At 37.5% G+C, this 12,041-nt stretch overlaps 1 protein-coding gene across 1 annotated transcript; it reads left to right on the plus strand.

The window, feature by feature from the left end:
- The first annotated feature begins 10,605 nt into the window (after positions 1 to 10,605).
- On the plus strand, positions 10,606 to 11,811 carry LOC130713352 (uncharacterized). The gene has a single exon (XM_057563123.1). The coding sequence runs from the start codon at positions 10,606 to 10,608 to the stop codon at positions 11,809 to 11,811; it is 1,206 nt and encodes a 401-aa protein (XP_057419106.1).
- The last annotated feature ends 230 nt before the right edge of the window (positions 11,812 to 12,041 follow it).

The raw sequence follows: 12,041 nt of genomic DNA on the forward strand, positions 1-12,041 counted from the left end.
TGTTGTTGGTTCTTGTGTTATAACTTATAAGGGTCAGATTGGTCCCTAATTTCTTAGAGTAAGGTAACCATCCCTCGATTACCTTTTTTATCTTCCTTGCCCCCGGCGGAGCTCCCGTGGTATTGACAAATGGCACCTTGGAAGCTTTGTAGCCGTACCAGTTATTTAATAATGGTGACTAATTTTAAAAATAAAATTTGCAATTAACATTAAGGGAAATAAATACTTTTTTTCTTTTCACTTTTTTTGATTCAACATCATTAAAAGTTAAAAAATAAATAAATTAAATATAATAAACATGGGTGCCTCCCACTCTGTGACTTAGCGGTCTAGAGTTCGATCCCCGCTCCCTTCACTTTCTAATTAAAAAAGTGGAATTTAATTAAGCACATGGTAGTCGGGCCTGTGCTTTATCCACACTTCAAGCCCAAAGGGCTCTTGCGTGAGGGGGCGTGCTAGAATAATATAAAACTATTAAAATGACCCTTACCCAACAGCTTAAGCTTTTGGGATAAGTGGTTGTTTGACAGTCGTAGTCTTTTGTCTTCACACCCATACCGAATTTCAAGCAAGAGCCTTTTGCATCTTCTAGTTTTCCAGTGTTCCCTGTGTTCTTAACTTGTTTTGTGTTTCAAGCATGGAGTTAAGTGTTCATCACCTGTATGAGGTGTTATCTCGTGCACCCGCATACCTTAATTGTAAGTTTAGGAGTGTATCCCCCGTAGTAGATTTCTCGATGGAGCTCAATTATTGCCGTCAACAAGCCCGCAACATGCTTCAACGCGGCGACATGCACGTTTTCGCTTTCCCTGACGTTCCAGCACCTATGGGGATGGACTTCTATCATTTATTCGATAATGGTCCTTCACCAGGATTGCCAATTCAATTCTTGAACTTATTTAACAGTTATTGGAGAATCCTCGCTTCGTGGAATGGGTTGGTCCTGGTTGAATTTGAGATAGTGGATAGTAAGCCACCAAAACCGTGCATTTGCAATCCTATCACAGGTTATTGGGCACTACTCAGATCTCCCATGGAAGATAGCAAAAATCGTCATGAACTTGGAATGCAGATCGTATTCGTTCCATCTGACACAGTTGGGAACGATTATAAATTGATCTGTATAGCGGGTGTTGAACATCGATGGTTACCCCCATATGTGATCAAGGAATTTAACTTTGTTGAATATGATTGGCAGGTTATCGAAGGTGATCTTAATTTCGGGCTAAGGGGTTTGGAACTGGATCAAGTTGCAGTTGTCAATGATACTTTGTACATTATGTCAACCACTATCGATTACAGCGATGGAGAGCATTCAGTTTCGGAGGATAATCCACCCCCATTCATAGGGAAATACTCATTTGTCGGTTAATGACACTTAATTTTTGGTTCGTTAGTTTCAATCATCCCTGGAAATAAATACGATAGCAACTAGGTCTAGGTCTCCCTAATATGCACCACTTTTTAGAGTGTTACAATTTCACACCATTTACTTTGACCGGTTATAACAGGTCAACATATTATTGTTTTTAAAAAAATATACCATTAAAAATTTGTTATAAATTAAATTTCTTTAAAAGAAAATGTCTTGACCTATTATAGCAGGTTAAAAAAAGTGGTGTTGCATATTAGAGGTTACTGCAAAATATTGTGTTGTGAAAGGTAAAGTTCATTGAAACTAAAAGTTGCTTTCAATAATAAGGCGACCAAAGTGCATTGGTCTTCTTGAACCATGTAATGGTAAAAGATTGTGTCGTGAAAGCAAAAGATTATTGTAAGCAAAAGTTACTTTCAATAATAAGGCGAACAATGATAATTAAGTTGAGCTTACGATTAAAAATATAAAAACATGACATTACAATAAGCCACCTTACAATAGCCTCTTTTCCCAGCCTTGCAAGCAACAACCCATTGGCCGACCTCTGCATCCGGTTTTTCATTTACCAAAATTTTCCCTCTTTAACTGTTGAGTCACTTTCTCAAGTCTGCTAATTCTCTCTTCAAGTTCCACAACATTTGCAGAGGAATATATTTCAACTTGGTTCCCAGAGGGATTTCCTTTGTCACGAGACATCCCACCTTCAGAATCTTTCTTCAAACTCCCTAATGATAGTTCAGTTATATCTTTAGTGACATGTTACATAACTCGTAAAAAAGAATATTACACAGAAAGTTCAAAGAAAAACAAGAAATCGCCATAAACGACAAACTCACCCCAACTTTATTTTCGGAGAAAAGCCTCGAAGAAACAAGCAACTATAGAGCTAAAAGGGGGAAGCAGCAGGTTAAATTCGGCACATGTAACGCCAGGTTACACATTATTTTTGTTTCTTTCTAAACCAATAAAAAAATTTGGGAGATCAATTTATTTTTTACCACGCAAGACATTGGTAGATGGCGACTTTGCAGACAACTGAAACACAAATTTTTTTTCACTTAAAAATGTACTTTGTAAAAAGATAAGGTAATATTGCATAAAATAAACCAAGTTCAGACTGCATATGAGAGATTAGTTTAAAGCCAGGGGCGGGCCCACACTATAGTCAAGGGGTCCAGTCGAACCCCCTGGAAAAAAATTTCAACATACCACCTTGTATATAGGATTAGTTATTTTTTATGAACCCTCTGAAATTTCGATTTGGCATCTAGGCCCCCACATACTCTTCTCAGTCTTTATCTCTCACACGTACTCAAAGGTGTTCTCCCCCTCTTTATTCGCAGTCTGGAATGTACATACCTAGGTCAAGCGGCTAAGCACACATTGAACCCACGTACCACCATCCTTACCTATCCCGGTTTTGCAGTCAATGTCTCACTAACCTATTTCATACCAGTCTCTCTTATGCGATTCATGCCCTGGTTTTGAAATTCCCATGCTCTCTTATGTCCATAAAAACGGAATAATTTTCCAGAAAAAAGGAACCACGTCTGTATGATTCATTGATTTCTTACAGAATACAGAGCAATGATACATATACCCAAAATTTTGGGCCACCAAAAATCTACTTTTAGATTTAAATTGATAGTGATTGCAAATTGCTTTAAGTGTATGGATTAGAAAGTAACAATACAAGGTTTTTACCCATGATCCTACACGGTTTATAGCTAAGCGAAAGTAACAGGAAATCATACAAGAGATAGCAAATGGACTAACCGGATATGACGACCGAAGCGGAGGCGGAGCAAGCCGGAGAAGAGACGGTGATCGAATCAACACCAGACGTCGGACAGATCACAGAGCGGGTAGAACCAACGGATTCCATGATAGGAGCGACAGAAAATGGAATCTGGGTTTGAGAGTTAGAGAGAACGAGAGAAGAAGGTGATAGGAGAAGGTAAATCTGGGTGTGAGAGAAAGAGAGAGAAGTTGAAAAGATAATGGTTTGGATGAATGGATGAAGGGAGAAACATGGAGAATTGCGAATAATGAATACGGTTGGTGAGAATGGTGAATTCGGAAGGTTCTAGAGCAAAAAAATGAATAAATACGTGTGAGATACAAGGAATCGGTTTAGCCCAATATAAAAATAAAAAAATACAATCTTGACTTGTGAAGAGATGCTAGTGAATAATGTTCACAATTTTTTTTTGTAAATAATGAATACGGTGGGTGAATGGTGAATCTTATAAAATAAAAAACAATTCAAGCTTTATTTACACATTATTTAAATCCTGTCAATATATCAATTGTGTTAAGAAACTAGTGAAAATGAGAGGGGAGAACCGGAGAAGAGAGAATGATAGAGTGAGATAAGTAAAATGGTTTGGAATGAGGTGTGGCTGCTTGATGCAGCCTCCTTTATGTGTATGGTTAAAACTATGACAATTACATACTGAAGAGATACATAACTTAAGCCAATAAAAGAGATACATGACTCAAACCTATATGATAAACGTGGCTAAACATATATATATTTTTACATATAATCACGTTTTGATAAAAGTGTCCAATAATAAATAATAAATATTTTTACAAAGAACTCACGTTTAACACTCAGATACTGTATTTTTCATTTCCATTCTATTTGTTGTTTTAGCATTTGCACTAGTTTCAAAATGTATGTTGTTTCTCAAAACCAATGTATTTTTACTGTGGTTATTCCTTCTATACCTTTATTTAATATTAGGTCTCTCATTTATCATCTCTACTCTTCACCAAGCACAATTATCACTATCCACTAAGGCTATGTTTGACATGCATGTTTAGCAGATTAGCTTGGTTAAAGTTGAAAAACTAGCTAAAAGCTTATAAGATAGCTGAAAGCTGAAAGATACGTGATTTGAACAAAAGTTATGGTAAAACTAGTTGTTTAACAAGCTTAAATTGGAAAATGACTCAAAAGGACATACTTGTATAATTTTTTTTTTTTTTTTTTTTGATATTGTGGAGGGCTTAAAGCCCATGTATAATTATTTTTATATTTACCATTACTATATTTTCACATTAAAGTAAAATAAGATCTTAGAGTGAAATGTGCATGGAGACCTTATGAATGTCTTAAATTCTACGTGGCAGTCTGGGCCCACAAAAAGTGAGTTAAGTCCCAAAATAAGATCTCATCATTGGAGATGCTTTAAAGCTTGAAGGTATAAGCTATCTGAGGTAGCTTATAGCTAAAAGCTAATAGCTTATTCAATTTATTCTCATTTTTATCCTTAATATTTTATTCAAAGTCTACTATATATTTATATAATACAATTTCTACTCTTATATATTTATAAAAATATTAAACATATTTTCTCCTCCAACAACATGAAATATATTTGCTTTGGTTCGGAGTAATGATATATACCTATCTCATTTTCTAAACAATCAATTTTCACCTATTTTAATTCATATATCTTTCTTTTTATTAGCTATTTCATATAATACTTTTTTTCCCTTGCTTTTATTTTCTTGATAATTATCTCTTCCTTTCACCTCTCCACCTCATTTTTTAAATGCCAATCGAACATTATCCTCTGGTCCGTGCATTTCAAAATAGTATAATGGAAACAGGAAGTACACACAGGTTGATGGTGAGTTAAGAAGAGACATCAAGTAAAAGGTTTGATACGCAAGGAGCACGAATATGTCTTCGGATCAACTTTATGTCCCCTTTAAGTCACACATCAAAGGACTTCGCTCACGACCTCACGTCAACAGCTTTATGTCCCATAAGCTCCACTGACCCGTATACCTAGGTTTGTACTTAAAATTTTATCCTATTTGCCTTGCCAATATTAAATTCTTGGGAGAACCTAATATGCACTATTTTTAGGTGGTGTAATTTTACTGGGTATATAGCAGTTCAACACATTATTTTTTTAAAGAAAAAATGTCATTAAAAATTTGTCATATATTAAATTTATTTAAAAAAAGATGTGTTGACCTGTTAAAGCATGTTAAAAAAAGTGGTCTAGACCACTTTGCTATGTTTGGTTGGAGGGAGAGGAAAGGAAAGGGAAAGAAAACACGGAAATCGAGGAGTGAACATGAATTAAACATTAGTCCAAATTCATTCCTCGATTTCCGTGTTTTCTTTCCCTTTCTTTTCCCTTCCCTCCAACCAAAAAGTGGTCAACATTAGGGGTCACCTAAATTCTTATCAAATGTCTTTTCCTTTGGGAACGTCGGATTGTTTACTATTATTCTCGTTTTTAGACTATTTAGTTAGCGAATTTTTAATAACTTTTATTCTAATTGCAAATGTTGAACCAAATCTATTCGATCTCAATCTATTTGTAACACCCCGATTTCGGTGGCGTCACTTTAGTAACCAAAAGTAAACTTAATGCGGAAAAACGTGAAATATTTTTTTTTCGATAATAACTAAGACAAGACTGAATTAATTAAAACCCAAAAGCGAAAAGTAATAGAGCTAATATACAGTATATAAACAGCCCCCGTTGTAAGTAACAACCTCGTCACGAGTAACCTCCAGTGACGGAAAGAAAAGTGTAGCGCCCGAAGGCAAAATGTACAAACCAAATCTAAAGGTAAGTGTCCGCAACACTATCCCTCAAAACTGAGAATAAGCTGGCCCATCGGCCTGAAACAAGACCTCCTAAGTCCAACCAACTCTCTGTGATTCCCGTAAAGAAACCACACAAAAAGCTATAGGTGGGAAACTACCCTGTCCCGAATGAAACAAATAATGTTCAGAGCTAAGACTCTACTCCTACACTAATCCCATCTCGAGGAGCTCACACTAACACTCAATCCTGCATGCTGGCATGATCGTCGTCCGAATTCGAAATCCAGAACGACCTAGTCTATGTACACCATCCGTCCTCCGCTCGCTATCGCGATGCGCTCCTGTTCCAGCATCCCAACTCTAGTTTCCCCCGAAGGGTGAACCGTCGTGAACCAGTCCGCCAAAGACATCTGACAAAGGGCGTTTGTCCGCCAAAGCACACACAGAAGACGCGAGGGTCAACTCCAAAGAATTACATAAATAATAGCACCAATAGATATAGATAAGAGAATAGCCACTTAGGCTTATAGCTAGGGATAACATCCTAGGGTTGCATATTCCATAATGAACTTAACAGCAATAATAACAATTAACATGTTCCAAATAGGATTAACAAATAACAATCACACTCGACAACTAAATCAGTATGCATGAATGCAGGATGATTAGTCAAACAACGTCTCCGACTCTCACTCGACACGTCGCCACGTGTTCTAGATAAATTAAAGTCTCTAAAAGCTTACCCTAAGGTAAAGTCGATTTCTGCGACAAAAGACACTTCTTCACATCAACATAGTAACTCATGATGATCTCCGGATCATCCGACTCATCTCAATCCGACGGTCACAACTGCTCAACAAGCAAAGAGTATCACATACTCGGAAACTACCGGTTTCCCGGACTTATCCCCAGGATAGCCCAACAATTAGGCATGTCAAGTCGATCCAACCCCCTGGGTTGAACATACGGACTCGCACACGCAACTCCCACGATTAGGCATGTCGAGTCGATCCAACCCATCGGGATGAACATACGGACTCGCACACGCAACAAATGACAACGCCAAGTCGGTTCACTCAAAAGAGTCGAACATACGGACATTGCGCGTGTCCAATGACTATCGCTGAATCGATCCAATCCATCGGATTGAACATACGGATCCGCGCGAGTCGAAAGGTTATCGCTGAATCGATCCAATCCCTCGGATTGAACATACGGATTCACGCGAGGTAAAATGGCAATCGCTGAATCGATCCAATCCCTCGGATTGAACATACGGACTCACGCGTGCCTGAGTGACTACCGCTCACGATGACTCTTCGGGTCATCAATACTCTCACGAAGTCTCACGCTTCAGTGAAGTTTCATGCTCTCACAAGGTCTCACGCCTCAGTGGAGTTCCATGCTTTCCACAAGGTCTCACGCCTCAGTGGAGTATCCCGCATTCACAAGGTCTCACGCCTCAGTGAAGCTTCTCGGCTCATCCCTTGGATGACTAACAAACTGCTCAACGAGCGAAGGAGTACCAACATACTCAGAACTTACCAAACTCCTCAACACTTGGATCCGACGACACTCCTCGCTTTTCCAAAACTATGATTTGACTTCCAATGTCTTCCTTCGAGGTTATTACCATTACTTAAAGGTTTAGAGGTTGTTTAATGTCTTATGAGTTTTCTTTTCAAAATAATATCCTTTTTAGTCTTATCGAAATTCCTATAAGTTCTCGGGATCTCCTAATCCCCCAAATGACTCCAGAGAATGTCTCGATCCATAAATATCATAACAAGGCCCGAATCTCATTCGTCCTTTCAAGCTTCCTCAAAACTCTCAAAATAAAATCGGCATGACCTGCCCGCTTTTCTCACCGTTCAGAAACTCAGATTATAGTGCAAAAGCAGAATTAACTCATCATAATCAATCAACATGTCATATGCCAATATCTTAAGCCATAACCACATAGCACCTAGCATATAAGGCATGCACCACACATCCTAAATTACCCAATTAGCACTTAGCATGTCATTCACTCATCAAAAACATTCAGTAGATGCATCATCTACATTGTCAGCCGAAGCCTCAGAAAACATTTTCCATTCACACACAATTCCAGTGCATAAACAGTAAACAATGTCGAAACATCGACCCTAAGCATTAACTAGAGATTCAGTGAGAAGCCCTCACCTGCAGATTCTCCAGGATTATCTTCTAACTCTTCCTCACAAGCAAAGCGTTGCTCCTCAGGAAATTCCTCAAAAGTTCCTTTAAAGCAAAGTCACAGAAATATTATCAGAATCTATCGAAAACTAAGTTATCGATACTTACTAAGGTTACTCGAAGTAATCTATACTCTAAGGTACGATAATCTAGCGCGAAAGACAAGTTTTCGGAAAAGGAAATTTTCCTCCTCCTCCCCTATAGGGCTCGGCCACTTTTGGTAATTAGGAGACTCGATTTTTCTTCGATCAAACTTGGTTCCTATGCTTTCATAAGCCGTAACTAAGGGTATTCTGAACTCGGAAAAATTATCGGATCAAAAACTGTCGCAGGGGTATTTTGGTCATGATTTTTAACTTAGGATTTTCAAAACTGAAATCCCAAAAATAAAATTTTGCAGGGACGTCACCAACGACGTTTATGACAACTAATCCTACTAGCACTAAGCTAAGGCGATAGTTTTTAGCCTAAAGGTTGAAGCTTTACCTCAAAAACTCCAAAAATGGGTATTTTAGGTTCAAATTGATTCCGGCGGAATTCCGGCGACATAACGGAAAATCTAATCCGGCAGAAGTGATCTTGGGCACATATAGAAGAGGTTTAGAATCAGAAATGAAAGATTCAGGATAGTTTTGCAAAAACCCATAAACTATCCACTCAGAAAACTCTACAGAAAAGCTATGGAAAAAGCGATCAGAGGTAAGGATTAGCGACTATACCTCGAAGCCTTGAAGTAGCAACTGATTGATCAACGATCAAGCAAGAATTGAACAAAATCTTCTTCTCCTTCTTCCTTGATGAACTCGCGGCCTTGAGAGGGAAAATGGAGGAGTTTTGTGTTTTTTTCTCACTTGCTTGCTATATATAGAAAATGGTAATTCGCGGGAAAATGAAAGTTTCGCGAATCTGATTTTTCCGGCATCATTCTCCATGAATTCTAAGATAGGTTTTGGCAAAGGAATTCCTAAGCTAAGAAGATGTCTCCTTGTATTTTTGGCAACTAATGCAAAGTCGGTGCAAAGTCGGTGTAAAACTATTTTACCCGATAAGTTGCTTTTTGCATCGAATGTCGGAATGGAAAACTTCCTTCTGAAGAAAGATTGAAATCATCAAGAGAAATGGGTGTACGCGTGTAGAATATTCATTTGAAGCTCTGAATAGAAAAAGTCTTCATTGTTGAGAAATTCTAGGGTTTTCGAAATACCAAGGTTTCGGTTTCGGCAAACTTCCGATGATTGGAATCGGACGTTCGTTGATCCTAGAGTTTCGCCTCGAAACGATTGTGATATATGGAAGAAGAGAAGTTCTAACATTTCTCTGAATATTTTTGGAATTAACTTCCATCGTGCCTAAAAGTGAAAATTAGCTATATACTAGGGTTTCTGACCTAGGTTAAGCGTATAACGATCGTACTATAACTTTTATCGATCATGATGAAATCCTTTGACTTTTCCTGAACTTTCTCCTTCATAAATTTATTTCATTTGGTAAACTCTAGTTCAGGTTTCCCTTCTCAATACATCAACCCTAATCGTAAATGGAAATCTCTTCCACTGATCCTAAGCTTAAAATCTTGGGTCTTACATTATTGGTTCGTTTTAGTTCTGAAACAAAAATTTAGTAATTTCAATCCAGATCAATTGTTTGATTTGTTTAGACATTTAAGGACCTTAAATTCGACCAATCCGGTCTTATTACACCCATTAACTTAACTATAACGTGATCAACAATCATTTAATACAGTTGGATTTGTTTAGTGTTTACTAAGTCCATATTTGCACATTGAACATTAATACTATTTCACTGAATTAATGATAAATCAAAGTGCCTAATTTATCCCCAAGAATATTTTTCTGGACAAGTTTATCGAATACAAAAAATAAGAGACTATTATATGTTTTTGGCTCAATTATTTAATTTTAAATTAATTATATTTTTATTAAGTTTTCACCATAAGTAATCTATTATTTTTTCTATTAATATAAACCTAATTTTTTTAAGTCTGCCGCCTCAAAATCAAAATATATCTTCCTGGTAATGTATTTGGCCTCAATAAACTTAAACTATTGGAGATAACTCTAAACAATTTTTTTGGTAAAATAGATCTCAAAAATAACTCTATTATCACATTAAATTATTTTAATTTAATTTCACTTCATCATTGTTATTACTGTAATCACAGAAACAAAAATATCAAAACTACTTTAGTAATATTAGCAAAATTACATAAGAACTCCAGGTTAGTTGTCTGAAGGAAATAAACAAATAAATAATGACATTAATACATTATAGAGGCAAATTTGTGTGTTTTGTCGTCGTTATATATGACCATCAGCTTAAAGGCAGATTATATCTGTGATTAGCCTTCCTACTTCTTCCATTCGTATCCTCTCATAATCAAACCTCTGTCTCCTTGTTGCGAAATCGCAAAATGACTGCCTGGCAAGATGTGCTTTACCACGTGTTCCATAGATTACCTACATACATTGTATGTAGGTTTAAGTGCGTAGGAAAAAGAGTGGACTACACCAGGATCCCCAGATTTTGTGAGGAACAAGCAGACCATATGCTGTCAGTTGGCGATCTCCACATCTTCACTTCTCCGGTCTCTGACTATCACCAAGTTACAGGGTTGGGTCTACATAATTTATTAGAGGACGGGCCTGCGGCTGGTGTTCCGACAGACTTTTTCAATGCCGTTGCACGGTCGGGGAAGATTCTTTCGTCATGGAATGGCTTGATTGTTGTCCGTTTCAGGCGGAAAAAAGTGCTTCGTCTCTTGATTTGTAATCCTGTGACCAGTTCATGGGCTCCCCTCAGGACACGTTGTGGTGAGTTCGACGCGAATGCTAATGTCAATATCATCATCATCCCAGCTACAGCCCCGACCCGCAATGATTACCGATTGCTTTCGGTGACCCGACAAAATAAGATTTTCCCGCCTTATGTCTTAAAGGAGTACAACCAAATAGCGGACCAGTGGCAAGTTCTTAACCCAGACATGAATTTGGGTGACCGGAAATTGAATATTAGTAAACCTGCAATTGTGAATGAATGGATATATTTTATGTCTGACAATTATCATTACATGAACTTCATTGATGATGCTACCATCATGCCATACATAATGGCCTACTCTCTCACTGATCATACAAGCGTGCGGTTGGACCTTCCCAATAATGCTCTTGAATATCTCTTCCACGGGTCATATGGAGTTTTCACATGGGGCTGTAGATGGACATCTCAAGAGTCTCTTTGCCTAGTAAGGTTTATTAACTCTTCCTTCACTCTTTTCACTTGTGCAGCCCCTACTTCTCAAAATTCTTCGTGGGTTCAAATTCTTCATGTTACCATGGATGATCTAGTGCTTTCTGCAGCCTGTTCTTCACCCAACTCGATCTTTAGAGAGCCTATAAGATGGCCCTATACTGTTGTTAATGGAAACTGTTTAATCTTTGCAACCAGAGAAAAAATTTACGGGTACAACATAAATGGTCCACATCCCTGGAAATTGAGGCAGCTAGGGATCAATGATTCGAGGACAAATATTAACTTTATTCCTTACTCTAGTACGTTTCGACGATGTCGCTGTCCTCATCCATCTTCTTTTAAAAAGTTTCTTGCTAACAACTATTAAATGTTTAATGATTTAGTTACGTATCAATGTGTGACTTCAGGGTAGCAGTGTTGTTTTTTGTACCATATTTTTAATATCCGGATCCTAATGCGTTCAATTACGATTGAAATGTACAAAAGTTCAACCATGTCAATTCGGGGCCGTTTTGGTTTATATCAAATTTGTTCACAGTGGATGTTGTCCCGTTTTACTCTAATTTATTTTCCTGGTAGTGAACTTTTTTACTTGTC

This window comes from Lotus japonicus, chromosome 4, assembly GCF_012489685.1.
Source record: "Lotus japonicus ecotype B-129 chromosome 4, LjGifu_v1.2".
NCBI lineage: Eukaryota > Viridiplantae > Streptophyta > Magnoliopsida > Fabales > Fabaceae > Lotus > Lotus japonicus.

Coding starts and splice junctions, on each gene's coding strand:
- LOC130713352 (XM_057563123.1), top strand. CDS start 10,606: ATGACTGCCTGGCAAGATGTGCTTTACCACGTGTTCCATAGATTACCT.